This window comes from Felis catus, chromosome B2 (genome assembly GCF_018350175.1).
Source record: "Felis catus isolate Fca126 chromosome B2, F.catus_Fca126_mat1.0, whole genome shotgun sequence".
In the NCBI taxonomy this organism is placed as follows: Eukaryota; Metazoa; Chordata; class Mammalia; order Carnivora; family Felidae; genus Felis; species Felis catus.
The window spans coordinates 55,676,777-55,691,129 of NC_058372.1; the positions used below are offsets into that span (position 1 = coordinate 55,676,777).

A 14,353-nucleotide genomic window follows, 5' to 3' on the forward strand; every position below is an offset into this window, starting at 1 on the left:
CATAAAGAGAAATGGAGAGGCCTTGGTATTATTTCAATAAAAATTGGGGCTGAAAAAACTACATGAGTGTTTTCAAGGTGGTTAACTGGTGATACTGCATATAGATTTTAAGGGATGAAAAACTACGTTTCAAAAGTGATATACTATATTGATATGTCACAGATACTCAATAAATCTTACTGAATTGAATTACAATTAACTTTAAGTATTTTAATTAAATGGTGTATTTTTTGAAATTAATTATTTTTATAGACTGACATGCTGTTTGATTAATTCTCATGCCAAGCATTATGTGGCACTTTTAAGAACTATGCCTATGCACGCTATAAAAAAATAACTTGAAAGCCACATTTTCTGCCCTTAAAAGTTGTAAAATATTTTAACTGTATATTGCCCTGATGATCTTTGTGACAGCAGGAAAGACACAGCATTGTTGTCAAATCAATGAGTCAGACAATGGGCACAGTGGAACATGTAAGACACTATTCAAAATGCTCACTGTTGCTGTTGAAAACGATCTATGATTGTGATTAATTGCTTTTGAAATTTTGATCAAAATTGATCTGTCCAGTTTTCTGGGACTGGCTGTTGGACGTCAGATCTCACCCTGGAATTACATAAATCAATTTAGTCTGGACTTCTGTAAAAACTGGGGGTAGAAAGATAGAAGTAATTTCTGAGTTGTCAGTGACTGATGGATGTTCTGATTTCACAGTTTTAGTAAAGAAAACGTCTTACCGTAGCTGTCATAGGCATCCTCACTTACTCCATGACCGTAGTCATAGTATTCAGGCACACTGCAACAGATTTAGACAGCAATCAATGCTACTGTAATAAGGGGGAATCAACCCAGAAACTCATATGGAATTTGAAAGCAAAATGTGTGCTAAAGTAATATCCCAAGAACCTCTAGCATAAAACACAATCCTAAAAAATACTCTGTAAGACATACAGGTTACTAACAAGGAGCGCTATGATTTTCTCATGCCACCTCAGAACTTTTTTATCTCTAACCTCCAATTTTATAAATCAAATTTTCCTTAAAACACAAGTATCATACTTCAAAATTTGTCAAGAGGAAAGTTATAAAGGTCTATTTCCAAGAAAAAGTGCTATGCTATACAAGATGACAATCTGGTCAACTGTATGTGGCTTTTAATGCTGTTACCTTAAGCATCAATTTCATCTTTACTTCCAAACACTGAAATTATATTTATACTCCCCTCTAGCCCTTCAACGGCATGTCCATGAACTTCTCAAATATATAAGCTGTTTATTTTTACTTAATATTTTGCTACATGTTTCTGTGTTTCAATAACTGACAAGAAGGTGTCCTTCCTTCATTTCTTACTCAAGTTACTAACAGGCTTCCCCCACTACAGTTGTCATCACTTTGTCCTGCAGCGGTACTTCCCCCTTTAAGGTACCATTCTCACTAGCATCCAAGCATTTCATATATCTCTCATTCCCAAAAAAGTCCTCCCTCACCCCCACATCTTCTTCTAGTGACTTGCCCTTTCTCTGTCCCTTTACAGAAAAATTTCTTGAAAAGAGGCAACTGTTCACTCTCTTCACTGCTTTCCACATGCTTTTGAAGATATTCCAATCAGGCTGTTGTCTCCACTGAAACAGCTCTTGTCAATATCCTGACATTTTCAAATCCAGTGGTCAAGACATGGTCCTCATTTTACATTAGCACCATTTAAAACAGTTGGCCATTTACTGTTCCTTTAGCCATTTTAGTTACTTCTGAGATGTCCTCAGAATAAATTACTATATTAATATATTCACATTTATATTTATATTTATAATTTAGGATATATGATATTTCCCCTCAAATAAGCTCCTTCATTTTACATCCTCTGCTTGAATCTTCATTTATAATTTTAAATATTATATAAGATAAATTTATAAATAATGTCAAGATTACTAATTCCTTTTAAGTACAGTAAAACCTTGGACTGCAAGTAACTTGTTCTGCGAGTGTTCCACCAGACAAGCAAACATTTCTAATAAATTTTAACTTGATAAATGAGCGATGTCTTGCAATATGAGTATTACGTGTTGCCAATGTCACATGATCACAACTGAGGCAGTCGTTCTTCTCTTGCTGTGGGATTATGGGTGATTGTCTCCTCTATTCAGATGCTCAGTCTCAGGCCATGGTGTTTGGCAGAAATCAGTGATTTTTCAGAACACTGGAAGGTGCCCAGAAATGACACTTGTGGATTTTTTTTTGTCACTTCAAAGCACCTATGGGCAGCCCTTTGCTTTTCCATGTAAGAGTAAGCTTAGGAATGCTTTGCTTCATTCTAGGTCAGGCTGCCTACAAATATAGACCCTTTCCTCTGCTGCCTTATTACCAGCTACATTAAATACAGGCTATGACAAAAGTTTATTAATACTATACTATAGTCAACATCCGTGTGAGCAGATACAATGGCTCTCATGCAGAAAAAGATCCATTGAGCCAATAGATAGCAGTGATTCTGTTAGTGATAGTGAAAGTTGTCCTACAATAATCTTCTTCTCTCTCATCTCCCTCACACCAGCCATGAAGGTTTTCCAAAGTAAGTACAGGTTAATTTATTTTGCCCTATATTTTTTATTTTCTTTATTATTTTGTATTATATTACAGTATTATCATTTTTATATGAATATTTTTGGGTTTTGGAATGAATCATCTGAGTTTCCATTATTTCATATGGGGAAATTTGCTTTGAATACAAGTGCTTTGGATTACAAGCATATTATCGGAACTGATTATGCTCACAAACCAAGGTTTTACTCTACCTTGGAATATTCAGATCCTCATTTATGTTTACCTAAGAAGCAACACCTCCATACATAAAATAATCCTCTTCCCCAAGTGTTCAATAAAAAGCAGAGATTTTAACTTTGGAGTTCCAGTCTCCTCTAAGAATTTTATTAAATCTATGGGCCACTGGTCCAGTGATGAAGTGTGGCAAGAAAATGGCTTAAGATCAAATACCAAATTATATAACGGCTGAGGGTGGGCCACAGATACCAAAGGGTTAGGTTGAAAGGAGAGATAGGCCTAAAAGGTTGTGGTTGTCATTATCCCTCAAGGCAATCTCATAGGTCTCATTATATTAAATACTTTAGATTTCATTGATAATAAGGAAAGAGAAGCAAAAAAGAAAATACAAGTCTATGTATTAGAGGTGAAAATGAGAGAGAGAAATTAGGGAGGCAACTGAGAATTCACTTACTCAGTTTTAGTACAAAGTAGTTGGGAAAAAGAGAAGATTACTGAGTGCAGCCTTCATTGGCCAGAATATCTATACACAAATTATCTAGAAAAAATGTATGGTAGTATGTGTTTCTTCCCACCCTTGAGACTAAGGTCTAGAAAAAATGTATGGTAGTATGTGTTTCTTCCCACCCTTGAGACTAAGGTCTAGAAAAAAATGTATGGTAGTATGTGTTTCTTCCCACCCTTGGTCTAAGGCCATTGGCTAGTGGCTGGATGTTTCTCTCTTCTTTCACATACTTAACTTAAAACGGGTGATACAGCCTCATTGAGAACCCTCATGCATGTGTCGCAAATTTCTGAGAGATGTTACATTGATTCCCTGGATGATCAAGAGATGGAAGTCATGAGAATATGATTTAACAGGCAGCATTCCCATTTATATGGATGAAGAGAAAATGAGGGCATCGACAGCAGCTTCTCTTTCCCTTTGTCACAATCAATCATGTTTCCTTGAAAAAACCTATGTTTCGCAAAGTGCTGTATGAAGACCACTAGCTCCAAACTCTGTCTAGTGGCATTATTATGTTTCTCATTGGATTTCAATTTGAATTTTGTAATGTTTACTTATTTATTATTTTGAGAGAGAGAGCAAGAGAGAGAGAGAGTTAGTGGTGGAGGGACAGAGAGAGAGGGAGAGAGAGAATCCTAAGCAGGCTCCATGCTCAGCACAGAACCTGACATGGGGCCCCATCTCACAACTATGATAATGACCTGAGCTGAAATCAAGAGTCAGATGCTTAACTGACTGAGCCACCCAGGCGCCCCCTCAGTTTCAATTTTAATTGATGAAGGTAAGGGATGGCAAAAAGAGAGAGACCATGACAAAGAAACTACAGTTATTGTCTGTCCTAAATGATACATCCACAACAAGAGGGAGTTTTAACTTTTAGCTACTCTAAAAATGGGAAAGTGGAACATATCAGATATTTGTAAAATAATGGATAATGCAAAATAACAGATAATAAGCATAGTGGTCTCTGTCAGAGTCCATACCTTTGCTTGTCTAAACATTACTTCTCATTTCTTCCCTCAGAAAACATTTGCACGGACAAATGGCTGCACTGCGAATAAATACATCCCTCACCTATCCTTACAACTAGATGTGTCCTTGTGACTAAGTCAGGAAGCACAGGGTGTACACATAAGTCAGAGTGGAAACCCTGAGGTTATTTCCAATTCAATGGCAAGCTCATCTTGGACTTGTGCAGTCATCTCCTTAGTTGGTAGAAGGCACTCAAAGTAATGATCTGGTAGTTACCATGCAAATAAAGACAGTGCTTTAGGAAGTCATGGGTGGCAACATGAGAGGAACTTCTGTCTCTAAATGATCGTGTTGGAGCAGACTTAGTCTAAACCACTGCCTACCTTAGGGATTGTTGTGGGGGGAAAAATGGTTTTTATCTTGTTTGAGCCACTGAACTTTGAATCTCTCTGTCACAACAATTGGTCAAAGAAATGAGTATGGAGAAGTGTAGAACTGCCATTAAAATCCCCAAATACTGGGCATTAGCTTAGTGGGAGAGTGGAGAGTGCAAGGAGAAAAATTATAGTAGGGTAGAAAGCTAATAGGCCTTGTTATGCCATTGCCTGTGAACTTGGAACAGTAGGCTGCATATAGGTCTGCATATATTTTGACACTACAGGAAAAAGCTGAACAAAGCCCAAATGTTCTTAATCCTGCTGTTTTTAGAAAGGTTTACAAAAGTCATGAGCTTAAATAAGAATGGGCCATTTTTCCAGAAGAAACAGAAGTGAAGAACTTTGCTAAGAGAAGTTATTTCTGCCTGATTTGTGTGAGTTCTATAATTTAAAATGAAAGAGTGTTCAGAAACTTGTGGTTTGGCAGGATTAGAGAAGTCAGCTGTTTCTGTATGACAGAAAGAAGAGATGAGGGTTGCTCAAAAATGCCCTCACCCCTTCCCATTAGACTTCACTGCCACGTATGATCCCTAGAACATTCCTCAGGTTCCTGAACATGTACAAGCATGCTGGCTGTAAAAATTATGAAGTCCCCAACGAGGGCACACTATACTTGACTCAATACAGATGCGGCTATGGATTAAGACGATTTATCCATTAGGATAAAGAAGAACCTTCTAGTAAATCTGGTATAATCTCCAGAAAAAAACAAAAAAAACAAAAACAAACAAACACGAAAAAACCCACAAGGTTGCCAGATGCACTACCCAAAAAACTTACTTCAGCGTGGTTGCTTAGGTGTCTTTTAATGTCTACTTGGCGGATTTTATAATTGTTATTGCCTATGGAGCCTTCAGTGTTTCCCAATGAAAGTTTCTATTGTGGTGATTCTGTTCCTTTTCCACCACTTTATATTGGGTATTATGTATGGGGAAGAAAGTTGAGAGTGGCAAAGATAATCTGCTCATCATTTTATAGGTTGTCAGACCTCAAAGAACCATATCAAAACCTAATGTTCTGTATATTTTCCATAGTTTCTGGATTTTGAGCTGGCTGCAGTAATTGGAATTGAACTTGGATTTTCTCTCTTGGGTAATAGGTAGGTATCTTTGTTTTAATGAGAAGAAGTGTATTCACTTGTATGTGCATAGCTAGAGGGTTGGACAGAGAAGACTTCTAGTTATCCCTTCCAAGTCCATTTGTCTTTTGCATAAGGAAGACTATCTCAGAATTATATTTCCTAGCATAGATGTAGAGTGATGTGTAAAAATGTTTTAATGATCTGCATAAAAGTAAATTCCTTTGTCCTCTACTTCGTTTCAACTTTATGTAACTGATTGGAAATGTGAATGACTTGGAACTATTTTGGAAAACTGTGTTAATGATGGTGGAGTGAACCAAATCTTTTTGTCTCCCCAAATTTGTATGTTGAAATCTTAACCCCCCCATGTGATAGTGTTAGGATGTGGAACTTTTGGGAAGTAATTAGATCGTGAGAGTGGAGCCCTTCTGAGTGAGAGTATGCCCTTGAAAAGGGGATCCCAGAGAGCTCTCATGCTCTTTCTTTCTTTACCATGTGAGGATACAAGAAGAAGACAGAAGTCTACAACCTAGAATAGAGTTCTCACTCAAACCCAACCATGCTGGCACCTTGATTTGGGACTTACAGCCTCCAGGACTTTAGGAAATAAATTTCTTTTTATATCCACCCCATGTATGGTATTGTGTCATAGCAGCCAAACTAAGACCGATGACATTCCAGTAGCCTAGATCCCTGAATGGCGCCATGAAGCAGAGCCCACCTACTTGTGCATGTCTATTATATGTGAGGGAGATAAACTTTGTTTCTTGTTTAGGCCACTGAATTGTGGATCTCCTTACTAAGGAAGCTATGCCCCATATCCAAAATAATATGGTGGCAATTAAAGCAGTCCCTTGAAGATAAACAGGCATCCAGTAAACGTTTGTTGAATGAATAAATGACTGAATAAAAGAATTCAAAGATGACATGACTGTGTTTGAACATGAATAATCTTAGAATATCTTGCTATAAATATCTTTGTAAAACTTTGTGTATGCTTCAGAAGGAATATCTAGTTATAGTGACAGTAATGGGAGCAGTGAAAAAAAATTATTTTCTGATATGAATGAAATTCAGATTGACAGCTTAAAAATACTGTAACTGACCAATGCATCTGTGATTTTTATATTGTTATATTATTTTTGAACTTTAAAATCATACAAGATTTAGCTAGAGAAAGTAGACTGTAGTGTTGGCTCTATACTTTTCATTATTTCAGAAACTATCATTTTATTACATTTGTTTCGTTTACATGTTCTTAATGTTGAAATGTGAATAAAGTGAACAAACAAATTCAGTTTAAACACAACCTGGTTATTTAATTTTCAGTTCACTGTTATTCCACCTTATATTTTAGAAAATTTAGCTCTCAAGGTATCTAAACACATTGTGACAATTGTGGAAGTGTTCATTAAAATGAAAATTATTGGTGGTTTGGACCTTAATTACTGTGGTGGTTATAGCATATATAACTTTCCTAGGAATTGGGACATATATGAAATCAAGATATAACATGTTAGCTAAAATGACTTATTAAACAATATGTAATTATTAGTAAAATTGTGCACATTTTGGCCTTTTGATATCAAGACTGTAGACACTAAAAAATACTTCGAGGAAAAAAAAAACCCAATATATAAGGAAGTGAAGTAAAAGAGGTAGGAAAGAGATCAGATTAATTTATCAATGATCAATTGTAAAACGAGAAAGAAAATCAGGTATGGAAAATTCCAGTTCTTTTTTGGTGGACAGAGGAGCATTTTACCCTAAATAGACTATGTTAGCAGTTTACTAAGACAGTTAATCAAGTGGCAGTGAGCACAATAGACAACATTAGGATGAAATGCGGTTTCTAGAAAACCAAATAATATCATCACCACAATCAAACTATTTTTTCTAAGCAAGTTCTTAGTGCACCCACCTGCGACATAATAACACATTTCTATGTTGCTTCACAATCTAGCAGTTGGTGTCCGTGTTTGTGTGGTGGGAGAAACCACACTGATGGTGGATCAGGCTAGTTCAGGAGCTACCGAGACTAACCAAGCTCATAAAGGAAATGTGTTGGACATTCACTTGTTACAAATGGAGATACTGGCAGTAATATAAGTGAGAGCTCCGCTCTAGAAGATGTGTTCATATCATCAAACCAGTTAGACTGGTATAAGTGGGAAAAAAATATGGGAGGCAGTTTATTAAAAATCCACACATTGCTTAATTTTCCAGCTGTTTACTTTGGTAGGATATAAAAATTACCAGAGATCATTAAACACGTTACAAATACACCATTGCTCTTTGTGGTCCTCCAAAGATTAAAGCTTCCACATTTATAAGTTCTAGTTGCGTTTAGTTTATGCTATGTTGTCTTTCACTTCAATCTTTTCTTGATTCTGGAGTAAGATCTGTGTCTATGAAGTAGGACAGATAGATGAGGATGAGTTTTAACTAAAGCTTCATTAATTATTTTCCAAATTGAATAAAAATAAAAAAAATATATAAAATAATGTTTTAGGGGCACTTGGGTGGTTTTCAGTTAAGCGTCAGACAGCTGACAGCTCAGAGCCTGGAGCCTGCTTCAGATTCTGTCTCCGGCTCTCTCTGCCCCTCCCCAACTCACACTGTCTCTGTCTCTCTCAAATATAAAAAAAAATTAAAAATATTTTTTTAAATATGTAAAATGATATTTTAGGAGAAGGGATAGAGGGGTTTGATTAATGTATTAATATGAGAGACTTATAACTACCTATTTTTAGCCCTTAAGTACTCTTAAAATTTTTACTCTTAAAGAAAACTGCTCTCCTGGGGCACTTGGGTGGCTCAGTCATTTGAGCATCGGACTTTGGCTCAGGTCATGATCTCATGGTTCCTGGGTTTGGGTTTGAGCCCCAGGCTCTGTGCTGACAGCTTAGAGCCTACAGCCTGCTTCAAATTCTGTGTCTCCCCCTCTCTACCTCTCCCTGCTTACATATTCATTCATTCATTCATTCATTCATTCATTCTCTCTCTCTCTCTCTCTCTCCCTCCCTCCCTCTCAACAATAAATAAAAACATTTTTAAAAAATATGGGGCACTGGCTAAAGGGATTGGATCTTGTACTCATTCTCTTAGCAATGCATTGGGGAACACTGTGGCTTATTAGGTTGTGAAAATTTGAGGGAAAAAACTGCTCTCCTAAGCATTTTCGCTGAAGCCTTGTTATGTTGTGCATTTATGCTGTATTTCCAGAAATATTTGTCAGGTAAAGGTTAAGTTTTCAGCCCAGATCCCACCCTCAAATTTCGAATTGGTAGTTCTTTATTTTTATATCTACTTACATGATGATTAAAGCCTTCTGTTAAGTTTCATAAAGCTCCATGAAAGTACTACTTACAAACCTGTAAACCTAGTATGTAGATTATGATTGCAACACACTGATACATTTTGAAAAGCAACCAAATGTGCTTGAATTTGGTAACTAATTTGTACAAATGAATGGTGGCCTCAATGCACTGCCACGATTAATACTACAAGTAGATAGAAATGAAGACTCATAATATTTATTGGGCTGCTACCAATTAATTTCAAGGGCTTAGAAATGAAATATTCTGAATTATTAAAACAGATAGATATAAAACACAACTACGATACATCCAGTTATACAGGAAAAACATAGGAAGGAAAACATACTATAACTGCTAATTATGAGTGAATCCACCTATGTATAGTTTAAAATTCTTAATCTCATGTTTTTAGATTAAAATCACAAATACTAATACCACTGTAATTAATAAGAGGTTTAAATATGAAAAAAATATAGCTTAAATTACTTAATCACCCTTATGTGTTCATTTTTTATACATTTCGTTTTCCATTCAAGAATTTTCCATTTAGAAATTGGCCTTTATTTTGAGGGCAACTGGAGAATTGAAACATACAAGTTAACTATTATACTAGAAATCAGTGCTCACATATATGATCATGTTCTCTTTTGAGAATTCACTATCGTTGAAATTATTAGTAAATAAAAACTTGGTATAAAAATAAACCACATGAAACACTTAAACTCAACTGCATAACTTATACATTCCTAATGCAGAAATAAATAAAAAAAATTAAATAAATGAAACTCTCTTAAACATTGAAAATATGTTGATAATTTTGTGTGTGTGCTACAAAATATTATATGAAATACATTCCTTTTTAAATGTGTACATGTTTCAACTAAAATGCAAATACCTTTTTTTCATGCTCAAATGTCAGCATGGAAATGTTGGCTTTCACAGAGTTCTAACAAGGGAGAAGATCAATGCTTTAGATACATATGTATTTCTAAAGTATCTTTGGAATTCCATCAAATTTGCATAGTTTAAAATATTTTTGAAATTCATTCATTGATTTCATTCATTCATTCAATCCAACCAATAGTGTTACACAGAAAAGTATTGTGTTATAGAGTGGCCGTATTTGTTTATAAACAGAATATAAATTTGTGCCTTGCAAGATTAACTAGTAAACCAAATACATTGAGCATGGATGGATGGATGGAGAGAGTGAGAGAGGGAGGGAGGGGGAGAGAGAGAGAGAGAGAGAGAGGGAGAGAACAAATAACCCTTCGCAGTTATCCTGGACAATTTACTTTAAGAAAGTCAAAGATATAAATCTCTCACTCAAAGGTAACTTGTTATGAGACAGAAAAAGTCCACAATCCATTCTTGGATCCATTTGGAGGAAAATCAGTATTTCTTATAGAAATGATACACAGAATACAGAAAAAAAAGTATTTGAACTGAACACTGAAAGCTGCTATTTTCCATTTTCATTGACTGTATCATCTTGGACAAATCATTTAATCTCTCTGAACTCCAGTTTCTTCACCTTTAATATGGCAATAATAATATTTACCTCAAGTATTAATGAGATAACCTGAGACAGCCCCATGATAAGTGCCTGGTACATATCAGGCACTTAGTAAATATTAATAATGGGTAATTGTCCAATCAATAAAGGCACAGACATAAAGTTCCCCTTTTTCATATTCATAAAGGTTGCAATGCTGATAGAGATTTCATCTTCTTGAAATACTCTGAAACATGAAATAACCATACATGCCCTCTTAAGTTTCAGTTGATGGTATTTAATGTTCACAGGATGAAATATAGGCTGATTATTCATGAGGGAAGTGACATATTTGTTCTGCTCATAGATTAATGATCAAGATAGATGGTCCATATAAGGCATCTAGTGTAGAATTATGATCAGCTTTGCAATGATCTGCTTTATAGAAAATGGGTATTTTGAGAGTACAACCTCATGCTCCAAATGAGAGAGAGAAATACATTTAGATATACTTTTGCTTTCTGGATTCAACACTACACATACATTTCTGAAAATGGTCTATTTTTATAGACTCTCTTTAAGCATTTTTTTCCAATTCAGCTTGTATTTTTTGCTTACTTTGACCCTTTATTACATAAATGAAGGGTGAGCAATTTTATAACAAAAACATTAATCTTCTGGGTTTTTTTTTGCATGGAATTATCATTAGAACATAGCAATTATTTTCTATAAATAAGACCTTCAAGTGACTGATTAATTAGGCTCAATGATACATGACATTATTAAATGAGCTGTTACATGCTTTTGGTACAAATACATAGAAGTTATTGAACCCTAGTTTGAAATGGACATAATTCCAACTGTATACACATTAGTTTTTTGGATGAATCATAATTCATGAATATCAGTAAGATTTCAGCTCTGTAAACATCAGTATAATTTCTAATTATTTCAGTACTCTATTCTAGTTGACTTTGAGACTGAATTCATTGGTGCAAACTGCACTACGGCTATGTGTTAATGGTGATTTATATTCTTCCCCATTCAAATTGGAAATGGAATCTCACCTCTATTGCATAATGTTCCAGAACCACTTTTTACTTATTAAAGGATTATTTTCATGTACCAGACTTTGGAAATTTAAATAAATAAAACAAAGTCTGGGGAAAGTATTTAAATTAATAACAATGATTCTGTTTTGACAAGTCTTTCTTTATGTGAGGAAACAAAGCCACATTCTTCCAGAAACTCTCAATATTTAACTAAAGTCAGGTGAGGCTGTGTCTCTGTGCACCATCCTTGTGGCATGCTGTGAACTGAATTGTAATTGTGTATTTTCATGTTTCCCTTTTCTCTAATCCCAGACTGTGAGTGGTAATTCTTTAGTATGGCATACAAGTCCCTTTTGTATCTACATTTTAATGACCTATCTAGCCTTTTCCTTATCACTCCCCTGTTACCAAACCCTACACCCTGACATAGTAGAATGTCTCCCAAAATCATGAATCATTTCATCACCCCATTCCGCTGACCATGGTATCCTTCAATCTAGATGGAACTTCCTCTACTTCTTCACTAAAGAAGGTATCCATCATCCTCTTGGGGTCTAGCTCAATGGTTGGCTTATTAAAGCATTACCTGGCCTCCCAGGCAAGGTGTTACCCCTTCCCATTTGCCTTGCTGACATCTTCATGTAGAGCAGCTCTCATTGAATGAGGATTTTCTTTAAATTCTGTCTCTTCCTTTAGCTCAAGGACTCTCAATACCTAGTGTGCATAAGCATCACAAAGACGCAAGACCCCAAGATCTGCAATTTCATTAAAATAAAATAAAATAAAATAAAATAAAATAAAATAAAATAAAAAAATAAAATAAAATAAAATAAAATAAAATAAAATAAAATAAAATAAAATAAAATAAAATAAAACAAAAGACAAAAAAAAACCCCAAAAAACAAACTGCACTAATTGTGCATAAATCAACAACCGGGCTATGCCTTTTTTGTTTTGAATATATAGGTGCAAAATAGTGACATTCAATGAATGCTTGTTGAGTAAATGAATAGTTTTAAAATACTACATAATTTCTTTGTGAATAGTTTGTATGCTGCCTGACAGTACAGCCATGTAGATTTGTGGCTATGTTTAGAACTATTCAAGCAGAATTTTAATTAGTGGTCAACGTCAATTTAAAGGTTGCTACTGAACTATGTCCTTGGTACTCTGTCTTTCTAAAATTTTTTTTTTGAAAAGTACTTGATAAAGAAGTATAAGATGTGCTAAGAAATATAGCTAATATTCTGACTTTCAGAATGAGTATTCAAAAAAGTAGTTCAAAATCAACAATAGAAGGACTCAACAACAAGGTGAAATGTCACAGAGATGTACACTTCTGCGTTTAGGTTAAAAAAATCAATTGCAAAGATGCAGGATGGAGTGAGAACTGGCTTGACAGAAGTTCATTTAGGAAGAACCTAGGTTTTCAGTTGAAAACAAATTCAATAAAACCCAATGATATGACAATGGTCAGATGATGTTGAAGTGCTTTAAAATAAGAAGCATTATTATACAGGATGTAATCATGTCACTGCTTTGCACCAGGCAATTCTCCTCTGATGTAACGTATTGAGATCACTGTGCCACACCTCAGGATGGATACTTGGACAACTGGAGTCATTGGACTCCATACTTGGAGTCAACCGGAGACAACAGTTGAGAAAAACCATTCTATGTGAGTACTGACCTTGGATACTACATGTTACTGGTACAATAATGCAGCTTAACAAACAATTACAAAACATTAATATCATGCACTAAGAGACAATTGTTTAGGTCGTGTGTTTTTGTTTGGCTAGAGGTTTCCCAGAGGCTGGGATCACTGGGGGCTCTGTTTCAAGCTTGGATAGAACTGGGATTGGACTCCTTGAGGTGCAGACTCCCCATTTCATTCTGGAGCCAAGACTAAGGGCCTAATAGCTATCTAGAGAAGTTATTCTGGCAACAGCAAGAGAGCAAGTGGGAAATGCATAGTCCTCTTAATATGTAGGCTCAGATGTGACATTATTCCATTAGTCAAAGCAAGATACAGGATAATGAGGAGGCAAACACTCTGCCTCTTTTATGAGAGACACTGAAAAATCACAGAGCAAAGGGTGTGAACTTAGGGAGGGTGCGGAATCGTAGCCAAGAATGCATTCTATCACATTCTGGATATTGATGGAGGGACATTATCTTCATAAAGGCTGGTATGTGGAGCAAAATGATTTATTATGTGTAGCTTCACAAGCTGATTACTGGTCAATATATATAAATGGAGATTACAGGGGAGAAGATATTACTTCAGTTTAAGAGTTTCCTAATAAGCTGAGGTGTGAGCACTATGGTATTAGTACAAAGTACCCAGTCTTTGGAATTGTACACAAATCAGTTTGAACCTTGTCTAGGCCTGGGCAAGGTAAACATTGGAAACCTAGTTTCTTTGTGATCTGAGGATTAAGCTGTATACCTCATGTGATAATGTTATGAAATATTCAGTATAGGCCTCTGCATATAGCAGCTGCTCTGTATTATTTTAGAAATGGTCAAGTGTTTCCTGACTAGCCCTTCACACTCCACTCTTGCTTTTTTCACACATCTATAATTTGGTCTTACTGAATATTATATAATACTAATTCACACTTACTTATAGCACTTGAATTCTAAATCCGAAAACCCTGAACTCCCAATTTTTCTTCAACTGAATGTCGAAATCATTAGGCAAGA

General features: G+C 35.4%; 1 protein-coding gene and 1 long non-coding RNA gene across 21 annotated transcripts in view; one reads left to right on the top strand and one right to left on the bottom strand.

Annotated features, from left to right (window-relative positions):
• Positions 1 to 14,353, top strand: part of LOC109500179 — a 522,281-nt gene that overhangs the window by 507,340 nt on the left and 588 nt on the right. For 4 of the 5 annotated variants that reach the window (XR_002742616.2, XR_006597870.1, XR_006597869.1 and 1 more), the window contains 2 exons: positions 5,731 to 5,795; positions 13,193 to 13,322. This is a non-coding gene — a long non-coding RNA (uncharacterized LOC109500179). The remainder of the gene's footprint in view (positions 1 to 5,730; positions 5,796 to 13,192; positions 13,323 to 14,353) is intronic. The other variant, XR_006597868.1, reaches the window with a different exon arrangement.
• KHDRBS2 (KH RNA binding domain containing, signal transduction associated 2) overlaps positions 1 to 14,353 on the bottom strand; it is a 610,124-nt gene that overhangs the window by 45,226 nt on the left and 550,545 nt on the right. For 10 of the 16 annotated variants that reach the window (XM_045057693.1, XM_045057694.1, XM_019830780.3 and 7 more), the window contains exon 8: positions 739 to 797. The exons of the other annotated variants lie outside the window; for them this stretch is intronic. In XM_045057693.1, coding sequence (XP_044913628.1) covers positions 739 to 797 — 59 coding nt within the window. The remainder of the gene's footprint in view (positions 1 to 738; positions 798 to 14,353) is intronic. 16 annotated transcript variants of the gene reach the window in all.